This window comes from Macaca mulatta, chromosome 6, assembly GCF_049350105.2.
Source record: "Macaca mulatta isolate MMU2019108-1 chromosome 6, T2T-MMU8v2.0, whole genome shotgun sequence".
NCBI lineage: Eukaryota > Metazoa > Chordata > Mammalia > Primates > Cercopithecidae > Macaca > Macaca mulatta.
In genome coordinates this window covers 43,937,497-43,954,933 of record NC_133411.1, presented here as the reverse complement: position 1 = coordinate 43,954,933, position 17,437 = coordinate 43,937,497, and the positions used below count along the sequence as shown (strand labels likewise).

The 17,437-nt window shown below is 36.5% G+C and overlaps 2 protein-coding genes across 2 annotated transcripts in view; one reads left to right on the top strand and one right to left on the bottom strand.

Moving 5' to 3' along the window:
* Nucleotides 1–4,965: 4,965 nt before the first annotated feature.
* On the top strand, nt 4,966–17,221 carry SELENOP (selenoprotein P). Its single transcript, NM_001159490.2, is given in 5 exon segments — nt 4,966–5,206; nt 8,682–8,897; nt 9,936–10,148; nt 12,244–12,361; nt 15,694–17,221. Coding segments are annotated over 4 exon segments (1,146 nt in total). The 5' UTR covers nt 4,966–5,206; nt 8,682–8,694; the 3' UTR covers nt 16,306–17,221.
* CCDC152 (coiled-coil domain containing 152) overlaps nt 15,693–17,437 on the bottom strand; it is a 47,991-nt gene continuing 46,246 nt past the window's right edge. Inside the window, exon 6 of the mRNA XM_078004694.1 lies at nt 15,693–17,357. Within this exon, the coding sequence (XP_077860820.1) occupies nt 17,235–17,357 (123 nt within the window). The 3' untranslated portion in view covers nt 15,693–17,234. The remainder of the gene's footprint in view (nt 17,358–17,437) is intronic.

The window sequence follows — 17,437 nt, the reverse complement described above, 5'->3', positions numbered from 1 at the left end:
TGTACAGTATGCCCATCCAAAATAGATCAGAATTGTAATCTCCAAAAAGCAGCCTGAATCTGCAAAGTCTTTCCTATTGCTTGCAGACTCAGCAGCCCTGAGTCTGCTGCTAGGCAGTAGTAGGAAAGGCTGTGTAGAGCCTTTGTCCTCCTCACTCAAGTTTCTTCTTTGTGCATTTGAAAAAGCCTAGCAAATGAGGTCTTTTGAAGAATAGTTATAATGACTATTCTCCAGCAACCACGAGAATGGAATTCAACTTAAGGTGTTATGCATTTATTCAAATGTACCAAGCCTCAGTATGCATGTGTCTAGCCTTTATATACATACATATATAAATGTGTGTGTGTATATATATATATATATACATATTTGTATGTGCATACATACATATCCACATTTATGATGAAAAATAAATTCATGTTTATTGTTGCAGTTAAACTCTGAAGCTCCGAAACCATTGGGTTTGAATCCCAGCTTCTCTCTCTTCTAGCTGTGAATATAGATCAAGTTACTTAACATCTTTGTACTTATTTTCTCACAAGGTAATGACTATTGTGATGATTAAATGTGCTATTTATTACCTATAAAAGACTTAAAATGACTGGTATATAGTAAACATCCAGTAAATGATAGCTATTATTATTCTAGACTTTCTAGAAAACACATAAAAATACAAAGAAGACTAAAAATCATGTTTGTTCTGAAGGAGAACCACTGTTAATTCTGAGCATATCTTCCCAGTCTTTGTTCATGTGCTTGTCTTCTGTTTACTCTCACTCTGGAGTCATGCTCCAGGGCCTAGGTTTCCAATGCACGCGCATGCACACGTACACATGCACATACACAGAAATATACCGGCACATATGTTTTTATGTTTCTTGTAAAGGTTAGAATATGTGCCTCAATGATCAGTATAGGGGAAAGGGGGAAAACTTCCCCTTTGTCCTCCAAAGATTCCCTGAAAATCACTGACAAGAGGCATATTAATAGGAGAAAAGGAATATACATTTATTAATGTGTACATGGGAGCCTTTAAAATTAAGACCCAAAAATACAGGGGAAATTGTCCATTTTTATGTTTAGGTTTAGCAAAATATGGACAGCATGTAGAAATATTATTGGACAAAAAATATGATCTAATGTTAATAGACTGAGTGGGGAAACTCAGGTCTGTCTGTTTAGATTTTTCTTTGTCTCTCTGAGCATGTATTCCTTTTTCTGGATATGGCATAGGGCCCTCTCTGGAATGGGGGTCTTGTGACCTATAATCAAAAAAGATAAATCTAGTTATCTAATATTTTAGTGGCCAGTTTTTGTGCAGTTATAGTGGAGGGACAGTCAGAGTAAAATTTTTAAATTTTATGGCTGGCTTTGGGTAAAGGGGTTTTAGTTTCTATGACCCACCTCGAGTGAGAAAGATTCTAGTTTCTATGGCTAGTCTTGAGAGAGAATGGGACTGAGAGATAGTAGAGTAGGAGAAGGTCAGAGAAAGATTTCTGTTTTGAGGCTGCTTCTGCGGCCTTCATTTTGGGTATGTTTTTCTGAGTCACAACTTAGATAATCCTGCACAAATATGTATTCATGACTAAGTTATGCCCTAGAAGGTCACGGCTTTTTTTAACAGTGATAACTCTTAAATGATGATTGAGTCATTTTTCATAGAGAATAAATATTTTGCCATTTTTTCATTAATTCTCTGATCAGCGAAAGTGTATATTCTAAATTTGATTGCTTTGTTTAAATATTTATATGTTTCTGTTACATAAACATAGAAAACTGTAAAATAAAAATGAATGTCTTATTTACAAAATCTGTGCTTCAAGTAGAAAGGGTAAGTGAGTATACACATTACAGACCATTCATAGAATAAAATAATGTGCATTTAAAAAAGAATGAGGTAAGTCTATACACACTAACACAGAAGAATGTCTATGACCCGGAAAGATGTCCATGATGCTTAAATTAAAAGCACTGTGGAACAATAAATAGAGAATGACCATCTTTATTTATACCTGTGTTTTAAAAAATTTTTTTTGTAGCTCATCAGCTATTGTTAGTGTTAGCTATGTGTGGCTCAAGACAATTCTTTCAATGTGGTCTAGGGAAGCCAAAAGATTGGACACCCCTGGTCTAGGCAGTGCTGTGGTCAGGTTTGCTGAGTATTCTGTAGGTGGAATGTAAAATCCAAGATAATGCCTGATGGAAAGTGCACCAACCTGATACTGATCCTATCTCCAGGCTGGGTTTAATGCTCCTGTCTTCATTTCCAAGTTTCCAACAGAATCTTGTGCTTACACTCATCCTACAGGGGATCAAGCTTTACACTTTGCTTTTTCTGCTTACTTGTCTCTCTACCCTATTAGATTTTGAGGTCCCTGAAAACAATAAATACCATTTTTTTGTTTTTATTTTTAAATCTCTATCGTCCCAACATTTAGCATTGTGCCTAACATAAGCAGCCAACGAATGTTCATTTGATTTGTTTGATTTAATATAAAATTTTGTATAATACCCAGTTGATGTTTGTTTGGAAATTCTGCTTTCTTGAAAATGCTGACTGGTTCCAGGTTGCTCAGCACAGAAGACACTGTAAGGAATGGATCAATTGTTTTTCTCTTTCTCTCTTTCTTTCTTTCTTTCTTTCCTTCCTTCCTTCCTTCCTTCCTTCCTTCCTTCCTTCCTTCCTTCCTTCCTTCCTTCCTTCCTTCCTTCCTTTCTTTCTTTCTTTCTTTCTTTCTTTCTTTCTTTCTTTCTTTCTTTCTTTCTTTCTTTCTTTCTTTCTTTCTTTCTTTCTTTCTTTGTGATGGAGTTTCTCTTGGCATCCAGGCTGGAGTGCAAGGGCATGATCTCTGCTCACTGCAAACTCCGCTTCCCAGTTTCAAGTGATTCTCCTGCCTCAGCCTCCCAAGTAACTGGGATTACAGGCGCCTGCCATCATGCCTGGCTAATTTTTGCATTTTTAGTAGAGACGGGATTTCACCATGTTGGCCAGGCTGTTCTTGAACTCCTGACCTCAGGTGATCTGCCTGCCTTGGGCTACCAAAGTACTGGGATTACAGGTGTGAGCCACCGCTCCCGGCCCATTTCTTTATTATTATTATTATTATCTTTTTTTAGAGACGTGGTCTTGCTCTGTCGCCCAGGCTGAAGTTCAGTGGTGCAATTGATAGAAACAGGAGAGAGCCAAATGCCGCCCAGGTCATTGTGTACAGGGGGCTTGCCTAAAGATGCCCACAACCAACTGGGGGCCCCTCTGTGCACTGGGAGAATGGGGTGGAGCCACTGGGAATACTCGCCTTATGAAGTGGGGAGGAGCGCAGTCTCTTCAGCTGCTGTGTTGTGGCCTGGTATTCAATCTGTGAGGTGGAAGCCTGTTGGCAGGAACCTCCCATTTTTATTTTTTTTTTTGCTGAGAGCTTTCTTTTAATAAATTCCACTCTCCTTGCCTTCCAGTGTGTCCGCATGCCTAATTTTTTCTGGTGGTGAGACAAGAACATAGATTTTAGCTGAGCTAAGAAGCAAAAAATCCTGCTTCACAATCATAGCTCATTGCATCCTTGAACTCCTGAGTGCAAGTGATCCCATCTCAACCTCCTGAGTAGCTAAGATTATAGGCATGAGACACCATGCCCTCTAAGAATAAATTCCTTTCAAACATTACAAGCTCCTCATCTTTTCCTTTTGCCACCTGAGGTTTTAGACATACACTGGTCTCAATACACATAATCCTTGGCACTTTCTTTTGAAACCACTGAACACTTGGATGAAATTCTTTTGGGTCAGGAGGTTCCTGCTAAGCCCACGTGTAATGAAAAGAGGACATAGTGAAACACCTGCTTTCTGGTTGCAGATAGATCAATATGACTACTTAAATTTGTCAAGGAAATGAACTACAGGGAGGAATATCTGCTTTGTACAAAGATTTTTTAATGATACTCTTTGAAAAAAAATGAGTATGTATAAGTGCATTTTAACTGGATTTTCAAAGAGATCTGGGACCCCAAAAGACAAATAACAACTGTTCAGGGCAAGTAAAGAAAACTTGGATTTCAAATGGTAACCTCCTAATTTGATATAAAGTTTCTTGAAAGGAAGGATAACATCTGAGTCTCTTTGTATTTCCTGCACCTTGTACAACAGTATTCAGCATATAGTAATCAGTAGTAGGGGATTATTTGGAAAAAAAGTAATTGATGACAAAAGCAAGGCTTACTCGAAAACCATTGCTATCTAGGAATGACATCATTTGACACTGCTCCTTACCTCACCTACTGTGAGCATGCCAACTTCCAAGCGTTACCGGAAAGAATTTACCCCCTTCTGAAATAGTAGGAATTATCTATTTCATTTGTACACCTTGAAATTTCCACACTTTTTCCATGCCCAACTACTACCATTAATTTTTATTTTTATGGTACTTACATTTGTAAAGATTTTATATTCGATTCTCAAAAAATCCTGTGGGATGCATAGGTCTTCTAGGAAGTATGACTTCCGTGACAATAAAAATGAGGCCTGATATCCCTCAGATAGGAAGTCTATTTTTCTATTTCCTTAAATTATAAAGAAAAGAGCAGGGGTCCTGTGAAATCCCATATGAATTCAAATTATACATGTAGAACACAATCGAGGTAAGTCTGTAACAACAGGAGACCAGAGTAACTTGTGACAGCAGGTGACTTTTCTAACAAAGGTCACACAGTGTGGGCTAAGCTAGCACCTCATCACTGCAAAAGGAAGCAAAACAAAAGGAAAAAAAAACCATTTTCTTTTTCTTTTTCTTTTTTTTTTAAAGCAGCAACATAATTCGCTGGCTCAGCAAATGTTTTTCCCTATTACAGTTTGGGGAAGAACGAGACTTGGAGGCCTTGTTTACCCTTAGCCCTTCCTCCCGCCCCCGACTGTACCATTAAATCCTAGATACTGGGGTGACTGAAAAGGATAGGGAATAAATAAGTAATTGTCAAAATGTTTTCCCTATATTATGCATGGCAGGACTTGCTACTTTCTTTTAAGTTGGTAACAATCAGCTCAGGGGTTTGCTCTGGTTGCAAGGTCACTGCAAGAATGAACATTGAACTTTGGACTATACCTGACGGGTGAGGTAAACAACAGGACTATAAATATCAGAGTATGCCGCTGTGGCTTTGTGGAGCTGCCAGAGTAAAGCAAAGAGCAAGGAAGCAGGCTCGTTGGAAGGGGTTGTGTAAGTAGGAACTTCGTGTTTTCTGACACTTTATTCTTTTAGAGTTTGGTAAATATTTTTTGAGTCTGATAAAATGTTTTTTTCCCATAGAATAGATTTAGAAAACAGGTGGGTAGAGGAAATAAAAAAAAATAAAAGAGAAAAAGGATAAGAGTCTGAACTTGGGTGTGGTAGGTGAAGTTCCCAGTGGGCACATTTGACAGTTCTTGATTTCTGCCCTGTCTTCTGCACAGCTGAGAGCAGAGGAAGCTGGAAAAATCCAAACGTTTTATTCTATAATCTGTTGTGATGTTATGTAGGCAGTATTATATGTTCAAATTTAAATATTTTCCACTGAAAGGCAGAGTAAGAACAAATAGGGAAAAAACCCAGCCATTTGGATTGGAAGAGCAGACACTGAAATAAGCTCATTCTAGTGTGGTAGAAATGTCCAGGGATATTGTGAGCAGTTTCAGAAAAAAAGGTGGTGGTGGAGTGGGGTACAGCAGGTTCAGTCCACAGTGCAAAAGTGATCACCGTTAAAGAAGCTCAAACCTATGTCACAATTAGGTGGTCTATGATTAAATGCAAAATTTTGTATTTTAAATGGTGAATGAGAGCATTCAGGTGAATTAGGGGCTTTCAGATGCTGGCCTAAAGTTCAGAGGTGGAGGACAGAGAAAGTTTGTGCATTTCCTGCTTTTTAATGAGGAATTTAAAATAAATGTAGGCCTGTATGTGGCCATCAAATCTAAGTTCTGCAATTGAAAAGTGGTGACGTTAGTGAAATTTACAACTACTTTTTCAATTCTTACTGGATTAGCTTCCAGAAAATCCAATTGTGTTATTTATCTTCACTATTTTTGTATAGCTGACAACTATAATTATTAAAGGTTTATTGTGTAAGAAATAATTTTAAGAAAGCAAAATCGAGCAGCCTGTTGATTCTAATGACAGAAGAAATCCATAAGTGTGAACTCTAAGCTACAACTCTCTGCCAATGGGTTATTTTTTCATCAAAAACCTAAATGAAGGAAATGAGTGAAATAGTCTTTTCATTTGTATTCACCATTCAGCTACTTGAAATACATGCTCTGGGCTGGGCACGGTGGCTCACACCTATAATTCCAGCAGTTTGGGAGGCCGAGGCAGGCGGATCACGAGGTCTGGAGTTTGAGACCAGCCTGGCCCGTCTCTACCAAAAATACAAAAATTAGCTGGGCGTGGTGGTGGGCGCCTGTAATCCCAGCTACTTGGGAGACTGAGGTAGGAGAACTGCTTGAACCAGGGAGGTGAAGGTTGCAGTGAGCTGAGATTGCACTATTGCACTCCAGCCTGGGCGACAGAGCAAGACTCTGTCTCAAAAAAAAAAAAAAAAAAAAAGGAAATATGTGCTCTGTGGCAAAGTGAAAACATCAAATGCTGAATTTTTGTCAAGGTTCTATAACTACTGAATTTGTAGTCTAGGAAACAGAGAAACCCTAGCCATTCTATTAAGAAATAAAACAGCTTGAATTATTTTTATGTTCTCTTTGGCATCTTAGTGCGTGAACAAAAATAGTTGGCGGCTATAGTTATTACAAGGTGATCTGTCTAAAAACTCTCAATATATTGCAGTAGCTAAGATGTCATGCTTTGGATTTGATGGAACTAGTTTTAATCCAGTCTCTCTTGTGACTGACTTACTCTCTGTGTGATCGTAGACAAGCTACCTAAACTCTTAGCCATGGTTTTTTTCAACTGCAAAAGGGGATAATGGTCACATAATTGTTTTAAGGATTCACTGACATGATATATAAAAGTGCTTAGAGCCACCTGAATATAGTTGTATAAAAGTTAAATAAACGTTAGCTATAATAAGGATAATTGTATTATCATTGTAAATACCATTCTAGAGGAATTTTCTAGAAATAGTCCAAATATATCTTCTTCTTCTTAAAATATTAGAATATTTTAAATGTTAGAATAAGTAGTTGGGGTGGCCTTAAATAAGTAAGTTAATTTGTCCTCTCTCTCTATCTCCCTCTCACCTCACTCTCTCTGTCTAGTTTTTTTCTCTTCCTTTAGTCAAGTTCTTATCAAGATATCATATACAGGTAGGAGTTTTGATGTGTTAAATAATGTGAAAGACAATCAGGGTTAAAAATTTTTCCAGTGCATTAAAGCCCAGATCAATCTGATTTTAGCTTTTCTATTCTCCTCTTAATTCTGGGCTCACTCTAAGTAATTTACCATTAGCTCCCCACCTCCAAAGAAATGCATCTGCTTTTAAAAATCTCAAATCAGTGCTTGAAAATGTATTGCCTTCCCAGTTTTCAAATTGTGTCCTGATCTCTCCCCACAGACTCTTACATCAAAATGAGCCCGAATTACTTGTGAGGATTTTTCTTTGCTCCTCTCTGCTGAATGTGTTCCTTTTTCTTATTACCTGTCTACAGTTCACCTGTTTTTGAACCTCTCTGTTTAGAGAGCTAGCCCTAGTTTTCAGGATATTTCTAGTCAGGTATTTAAAAACATTTTAACTTCGTTGCTCAGAGGAAGCATCTTTTTACCAAAGAAAGTGCTGTCTAGTCATAGGAATTTTCTAGTCATAGGAACTTTCCAATAAATAGGCTAATTGAGTGTGGATTTCAGTGAGTCTTATATGGTAGAGGGGGCGGTGATGTGCGATATTTCTACTTGGTTAGATACATAGAGCCAGACTTCAAGGAATAAGAGAAACAAAAGGGAGCCATACCCAAGAGATTTATAAATATAGAATGTTTGAACTTGAAGAGCTAAGGGCCCGACATGAGCCACATTCATGTTGGTATACTGTCTTCTCTGCCATCACCTTTCTTCCTTGGTTCTCTTTTTTTTGCTGGCTCTTTTCATTTCTGTGCAGAATTCTCTATTTATCCCTTTTTTCTTCTTTTCTTTTTTCTTTCTTTCTTTCTTTTTTTTTTTTTTTGAGACTGCTCTGTTGCCCAGGCTGGAGTGCAGTAGCGCGATTTCGGCTCACTACAAGCTCCGCCTTCCGGGGTCACACCATTCTCCTGCCTCAGCCTCTGAGTAGCTGGGATTACAGGCGTCTGCCACCACGCCCGGCCAATTTATTTTTTTATTTTTTTATTTTTTTATTTTTAGTAGAGTTTCACCATGTTAGTCAAGAAGGTCTCGATCCCCTGACCTCATGATCCGCCCGCCTCGTTCTCCCAAAGTGCTGGGATTACAGGCGCGAGCCACCGCGGCCGGCCTATCCCTTTCTTCTTGGAGGATAGAAAGAACAGTCAGAACTTGGTGTGTCTCAAACAAAAGTCAGGTTGTGTTTGCAGAATGTTATGTAAGTTACAGACTTATTTCTATAAGCCACAGTCTGAGCATAACTTTCTGGAGACAGAATTCATGGGCTAGGTATTTTTAGGGAGTGGAATTATGTCTGCAGGATTTATAGAAATTCATAGTTAGGACTGTGAAGTTAACTATGAAGAAGAGTGACAGGTTTTCTCTTTTACAGGACAGCCCCAGCAATGTGGAGAAGTCTGGGGCTTGCCCTGGCTCTCTGTCTCCTTCCATCGGGAGGAACAGAGAGCCAGGACCAAAGCTCCTTCTGTAAGCAACCCCCAGCCTGGAGCATAAGAGATCAAGATCCAATGCTAGACTCCAATGGTTCAGTGACTGTGGTCGCTCTTCTTCAAGCCAGCTGATACCTGTGCATACTGCAGGCATCTAAGTAAGACAGTCTTTCTGTGGCTTAAAATACCTTAAGGGGAAGGTTATTAGATACACACATGCATATAGACATAAAAGTGTAAACAATAATTTAAGTCACACTTTTGGAAAAACTATGTGTTTGCACAGAACATATTAGAAGAGAGAAACTAGGATGATACACACCAAAATGTTTACAGTGGGTTTCCTAGGGTTATGGAAATTTTTTCTTCTTTTTGTGGACCTATATTTTATAACTTCCTACTAAATATGTATTACTTGTGTAATGAAAATGTTCTAAAATGTACTTCTGCAAATAGAACAGTTACTTCAATACAAGAAGCAGAGAAGACTTTTGTCAGAGTAGAAAGAACACTAGGCTTGCTATCAAAGGTTTTGGGTTATTTAACAAATAAATATCAAATATATTTGTTGAGTTATTCACCAGATATTGATTGGGTGGAATTCTCCTTACAGTCATCCAATGGTATCTGTGCAGGATTGGTTCCAGGATCCCCCTCACACACCAAAATCCATGGAGCTCAAATCCCTTATATAAAATGGCATATATAACCTATGCACATATTTTCACATGTTTTAATCATCTCTAGATTACTTATAATACCTAACAGAATGTAAATGCTATGTAAGTAATTTTTATACTGTATTGTTTAGTGAATAATGAATGACATTTTAAAAAGTCTACATGTTCACTACTATAGATGCAGCCATCTTTTTTTTTCCAAATATTTTTTATCTGTGGTTGGTTGAATCCATTCTACCTATAAGATACATTTAAAATATATACACTTCATTGTGCTAATTTGAGAACTAAATGAGCCAATGTTTGTGTAAGCATAAGGTTTTAATTAAGCACAAGTTTTAAGTAATTCTAAAAATTAAAGTTTTAAAATCTTTCACAATAATATAAATAGGTGCAGTATGGATTAGTTAAAAATAAGAAGGAGAGTTTCACATAGAAAATTAAGGAAGAGGGAAAAACCACCAATCAAATCAAATGAGATTATTCATTTTATGTGTTTCTTCCCAAATATTTTAGATTGGAAGAACTGCGAGTAAAACTGGAGAAAGAAGGATATTCTAATATTTCTTATATTGTTGTTAATCATCAAGGAATCTCTTCTCGATTAAAATACACACATCTTAAGAATAAGGTTTCAGAGCATATTCCTGTATATCAACAAGAAGAAAACCAAACAGATGTCTGGACTCTTTTAAATGGAAGCAAAGATGACTTCCTCATATATGACAGGTTCGTACATACAGACAAACACATCCCAAATTTAAAAATGACTGTTTCGTATCTATTTATTTACTTCCCATCACACATAATAATCTTCTTTACTGTTAAATACAATGCCATATTTCAGTCTTCATCTCATATAATTTCTCTTTAACATTTAGAAGTAAAAATAACTCCTTATTTTTGAAATACTCTCATTTTAAAAAATTTCTATGACACTATACGCTGCTGGTTTTCCCCACATCCCTCTTCTTTCTCCTTCTCCACACTTCCTCCACTTCCACCTCCTTATTTTCTTCCTCCCACATTCTTCCTTGGTTTATTCTGTATGTGTTTGTGTTATTCAGGGCTGTATAGGTTTCCTTCTGTTGACACTCTGCACATTTTACCTGAGCAATCTCATCTATCCCTTGATTACAATTACAACATATAGTAGGATGATCCCATATATATACACACAAAGGTGAAACACAATGACTGAACTCCAGACCAGTATATCTACTTCATAGATACATTCACAAACATCTTAAATTCAATTATTCAAATCTGTATTGATTATCTTCTCCTAAAACATGCTTATACTTTCACCTTTGTGTGATTTTTATATACAACCTATTGGAGGCAGATGCAGCCAACCACTAGGGCATATAATCCTATAATTTTCAGACCCTGCACTCCCAGTCATCATCCACCATTTTGCAGGACGTCACAAAAACCATCATGTATGGCAAGCTTGCTGCCATCTACCCCTTCAGAAAACTGTGTGACAGGAATGTATTACTGATTCCTTCCATCACACTTCCCATCTCGGGTCAATAATCAAATTCTATGGGTTCTTAATCTTGAGTATATTTATCTCCTATCCATAATTATTATCTCAAATTACTTCCCAGTGACCACTCCTCTAGATTTTTCCACTAATCTCTTCACTTGATTTCTTCTTGTTTTGTATTTAATAGTAAGTGATTTAAAATAATATATTTGCTTTTGTTTATTGTCAAATAGTTTATAAACTGTTTATTCACATTTTTTTTTTTGAAATGACTTTTTAAAAAGTAAGGCATGTAAAAGATTTCACCATTCCAGGAGGAAAATACAGAAAATTGATTATCCCTGTAAATTGGCATTTTGGTTAAATAAAAAGAATGACCAATTTGTACATCCTGTACAATTCTAACCTAATTCTTTTGCAAATTAATAACTGTATCTTCTAATTAATTTTAATCTAAATAATTTTAAGGCTACATGCCTGAATTTCTGAACTGTAAAGTGAGTTATCATTTAAGCATGATCTGCACAAATCTACTTTTGATTCTATGAACAAATAAAACATTTATATTTTGAGGGAATCTCAATTCATGCATTATGCCATTATAAACATTCTTAGTTGGTGCTTTGTTTTCTTTGACTCTCCGGAGTCTGGTGAGCCCTACTTGGTCTCATACTAAATTTTAAAAAATTCACATTTCATTCTTTTAGGCCTTTAAACTTCTAATTTTCAGGATAACCTAAAAGTATAATCTTTTGATAGTCACATAAAACCATATATACTAGGTAAAATGTGGGCAAGAAGAACATTTTAACCCCACCATTTCTGACAATGCCACATGTTCTAATACTTTCATTGTGCTGAAATTTTCATTGCATTAGACACATTTTTAAATAAATGGGCTACTGGCCAAGGCTTGGAGATCTTTTTGTTATGTGATGATTTCTTGTTGTGTCAAATTTGTGCTGCCTTAGCAGTTATGACAAGCTCAAGTGATTTTCAGAGCCTAATTTATAAGTTAGTGGTTTGGGCACTGGTAGAATTTGTAAGTTAATCACAAAATTGTATTTGACCAAGTCACAATGATGACATTTTTGATATTATATAGTGACATATCTATAACTTCAAAATACTAGCATGTAGTGTTGCTATGACCTGACCTGGTGTGCAGTGACTGAGAGCTCATTTGTAGCTCTCACCCGAAGAAATTTAGTAAAGGGGTGAAAGGGTCTTAGTTATAACCATTAAACCTATAACGCCTATCCCAGACTGTATTTGAGTAAGATCATGATACAGAAAATATTATAATGACATTGTATTTGTCCTTTTTCTTAGATGTGGCCTTCTTGTATATCATCTTGGTTTGCCTTTTTCCTTCCTAACTTTGCCGTATGTAGAAGAAGCCATTAAGATTGTTTACTGTGAAAAGAAATGTGGAAACTGCTCTCTCACGGTATTTTTCTGAATTATTTTTCTGGGGAGAAAAGAGGAAATCTTTTAAGAGATTATCATGAAACACTAACTTATTTAGATAACAATGCTTTTGCAGGCGTACTAAAATAAATAACAATAATTTTTATAATTAAACACATGTCCTGTCATCTAACCTTTACTTTATTTATTTATTATTATTATTATTTTTGAGAGGAAGTCTCGCTCTGTCGTCCAGGCTGGAGTGCAGTGGCGTGATCTCGGCTCACTGCAAGCTCCGCCTCCTGGGTTCACGCCAACTCTCCTGCCTCAGTCTCCTGAGTAGCTGGGACTACAGGTGCCTGCCACTATACTCGGCTAATTTTTTGTATTTTTAGTAGAGACGGGGTTTCACCCTGTTAGCCAGGATGGTCTTGATCTCCAGACCTTGTGATACGCCCGCCTGGGCCTCCCAAAGTGCTGGGATTACAGGCGTGAGCCACCGCGCCCGGCCTAACCTCTACTTTAAAATATCTTTTGAAGATCGATGTTGATGCCTTTATCTAGAAGGGCTTTAGAAATTAAAAGTCAATGTATTGTATTTCAGTTACCACCAAATGATGTTGCATGAGCATAAGCACTCAAAGAATTTAGTCAACACAAAAAAGCAACATTATTGTAGTATCCTGAACTTGTTAGCACAAGAACGTAGCAGTAGCAAAGCTTACCCACAGCATTACTTGGCATGGAACTGGGGCCAGAAACTACTTAATTTATTGAAGATGCAAGACTATCACATTTTTCCTGAAGCCCTTCCACTGTCTGCCCATCTGCAGTTTGAGTTTACTTCAGAATGGAATAAGTTTTCTACTCATTACTGATATTTATTTCCTAACAACCACGAAAATATTTCTTCCTTGTTATGAGAACTATATTTAAATCTTTTTTAAATATAAAAGGCACTCAAAGAATTTAATTTGTATTAACTAGACTTGTTTTCCTTCATAACAAAAAGGAAAATAATTCTAAACAATGTTCCATTGATAGGTCAGATTGGGAAAATTTGAACTTAGGTTTAAAAACAATTCTCAATTTTATTTGTAGGTTGTATTTCCTTCAGATTTTCCCCAGCTCTAAAGAAAGCTGCCTCAAATTTTTAACAAATTTAATTAATTAATTAAGTTGTTAAGGAGTACAACAAGTTACTTACTCTAGTTATGTAATTTTCACATTTTAACCTTTATAATGATCTTTTGAGGGTTATTTTACTACTTTTAAAGATGAGGAGACTGAGGTAATGGAAGAAATACTAAGAGTAATGACAGAAAAGTACTAACTCAACCTGTACTAAGCTTTTATTAAATACTAACTATAATGATTCCTCGTATTTTGGGATTATTTCTGTATTTCTCATTTGTGCAAATGCTTGATAGTTATAAATATGCCCAGTTATATTGAAAAAGTCAGTACAAGTTATCAAAATATGCTTAAAATGTGTGGATCATCTGTAAATACGAATTACAGATGAGACACTATTATTATCTGATATGCCAAATCAAATTGGAGTTTTTCTATTTCATTGTCTCCTAGATACCACTGATTATATGACATATTATCTTATGTACTATTTAGGGAAAAAAATGCTGCTAAATTAATTAAAGTAGGATACAGTGAGAAAACACCACCAACAGTGTGGTACATTCTAATTTTAGAGATATTAAAATCTAAAGAAATAAGCATCACAGAATCAGTAAAATATAGTAATTCATTTCTGAAATTAGACTACTTGCAAGGTGCGGTGGCCCATGCCTGTAATCCCAGCACTTTGGGAGGCCGAGGTGGATGAATCACGAGATCAAGAGATCGAGACCATCCTGGCCAACATGGTGAAACGCCATCTCTTAAAAAAATACAAAAATTAGCTGTGCCTGGCGGCACATATCTGTAATCCCAGCTGCTTGGGAGGCTGAGGCAGGAGAATCACTTGAACCTGGGAGGCGGAGGTTGCAGTGAGCCGAGGTAGTGCCACTGCACTCTAGCCTGGCGAAAAAGCCAGAATCTGTCTCTAAATAAATAAGCAAATAAACGAAAGAAATTAGACTACTACTATGGGTATTTGTGTTTGTTTAAACCTTGAACACTTTGAACATTATACAATATATTTTAAACATATATCAAATTGTTTATAACTTTGGAAGCAAACACTATTAGCTTCTAATGTAGAAGTAATTCAGAAATAACCAAATAAAGTGCCACTTAGTAGTTGTATGCTAAAATTTAATTAAATTTATAACCTTTTAAAACCTTCAAAACATCAAAAGCATATCACTTAGTGAGTCTTTGGGTTTCTAAGTTGATTTTGCAATTTTATTTACAAATTAGTCTTAGATTGAGATTTAATGTTACATTTCTGTATCTATAGGTTTTGATTCTCTGATTGGTAGGTACCACAAAACAATAAAGACTTCCAGTAAATTAAAGAACTAGGATCATGCAGAATGGATATTACGGTCAGTGGGAGTCAGGCAGTAATTTGCTATTTTCAGCTGACAGCCTTATGGTAGGGAGACATTAGAAAAGCTTTGGTGAAGTTCAGAACGTTTCCTGGCATAGGATGAAGTATGAAAAACTAACACATTTGAGCAGAGTTTATTAGCATTTTTGAATTATCAGAGATAAATTAATATTAGATTACAGTATCATATAGTATTAGATGAGATGCACTGTTGACACAGGTGTAGAAGTTTCCATAGAGTTCAACTGATTTTCTTATTTTTTTTGTTTTTTTGAGATAGGGTCTGACTCTGTCACCCAGGCTGGAGTGCAGTGGCACCATCTGAGCTCACTGCAACCTCCACCTTGTGGGCTCAAACAATCCTCCCACCTCAGCCTCCCAAGTAGCTGGGACTACAGGCATGTGCCTCCACGCCCAGCTAATTTTTGTATATTTTGCAGAGACGCGGTCTCGCCATGTTGCCCAGGCTGGTCTCCGACTCCTGAGCCCAAGCAATCTGCTCGCCTTGGCCTCCCAAAGTGCTGGGATTACAGGCATGAGCCACCATGCTCGGCCCAGGTCAACTGAATTTAGGATTTGATATTAAATTGATTTTCCTGCAATCTAAGTTCCTTTTGCCAGTTTACTTCATTTGCTTCTGCAAATATAAGTACAGTGGTTTGGCTTTCTTTTTAAGCCTTTAATAAAATGTCTAGGTGTTGAGACTAACATCAGACTCTTTCTCATTACTATAATAAAAAGCGAGCTCGATTCTAATTAACTACTTAGAATTTCACATATGTTAGCTCTACAAATCATTTTTCATGCATTATTCCTATATCTATAAACTTGCTAATAAGTGATTTATAAATTTGTTCCAGACTCTCAAAGATGAAGACTTTTGTAAAAGTGTATCTTTGGCTACTGTGGATGAAACAGTTGAAGCTCCACAGCCCCATTACCATCATGAGCATCATCACAATCAGGGACATCAGCACCTTGGCAGCAGTGAGCTTTCAGAGAATCAGCAACCAGGAGCACCAGGTGCTCCTACTCATCCTGCTCCTCCAGGCCTTCATCACCACCATAAGCACAAGGGTCAACATAGGCAGGGTCACCCAGAGAGCTGAGATATGCCAGGAAGTGAAGGTTTACAACATCTACAAAAGAAGCTCTGACGAAAGAGATGTATAAATCAATTACTCTGTAAATTGCCCAAAGATTCAGAGCTGGCTCCTAGGAGCTGATGCTGCCATTGTCGACATCTGATATTTGAAAAAACAGGGTCTGCAATCACCTGACAGTGTAAAGAAAACCTCCCATCTTTATGTAGCTGACAGGGACTTTTGGCAGAGGAGAACATAACTGAATCTTGTCAGTGACGTTTGCCTCCAGCTGCCTGACAAATAAGTCAGCAGCTTGTACCCACAGAAGTCAGTACCAATTGACGCTGAAAGAGTAAGGCAAAAAAGTGAGAATGATCTTCAAACTAAATATTTGAAATAGGACATACTCCCCAAATCAGTCTAGACACAATTTCATTTCCAGCACTTTTAGAAACTACCAAATTAGTAAACCAGAAATCGAAATTAGATTTGTGCAAACATGAAGAAATCTACTGGATTGGCTTCCAGATTTTAAATTTTATGTCATAGAAATATTGACTCAAACCATATTTTTTATGATGGGGCAACTGAAAGGTGATTGCAGCTTTTGGTTAATATGTCTTTTTTTTTCTTTTTCCAGTGTTCTATTTGCTTTAATGAGAATAGAAACGTAAACTATGACCTAGGGGTTTCTGTTGGATAGTTAGCAATTTAGAATGGAGGAAGAACAACAAAGACATGCTTTCCATTTTTTTCTTTACTTATCTCTCAAAACAATATTATCCTTGTCTTTTCAATCTTACACTTTTAACTAATAAGTGGATTTTGTATTTTAAGATCCAGAAATACTTAGCACATGAATATTTTGCTATAAAAGCATATATAACTATGTTTTAAATATCCATTTATCTTCTGTATATCTAAGACTTATATCCTTATTTTTACTATCACACATGAATAAAGCCTTTGTCTCTTTCTTTCTCTAATGTTGTATCACACTCATCTAAAACTTGAGTGGCTGTCTTAAAAGATATAAGGGGAAAGATAAAGAATATTGTCTGTCTCTATATTGCTTAGTAAGTATTTCCATAGTCAATGATGGTTTAATAGGTAAACCAAACCCTATAAACCTGACCTCCTTTACGGTTAATACTATTAAGCAAGAATGCAGTACACAATTGGATACAGTATGGATTTGTCCAAATAAATTCAATAAAAACCTTAAAGCTGACTTTTTTGTTATGTAGGCTGTATGTGTATACTGAAACTTTCTATTGCTTTTAAATAAATACCAACTAATGAATTTACTGCTAAGCTCAAAACCGTCTACGCTTAAGGTGAGAATCTTTGTCAACAGAAAGGCGTTGCTCTAAATCTCGAATGGTATTACGAAGAATTGCAATCTCCTTGTTTTTTTCTTCTTGAAAATGTTGCAGTTTCTAAACAAAACAAAAAATTTGTTATTACAATTCAGAAATAATGAAATTTAGTACAAGGAACAACAAAATAACAATAAAGA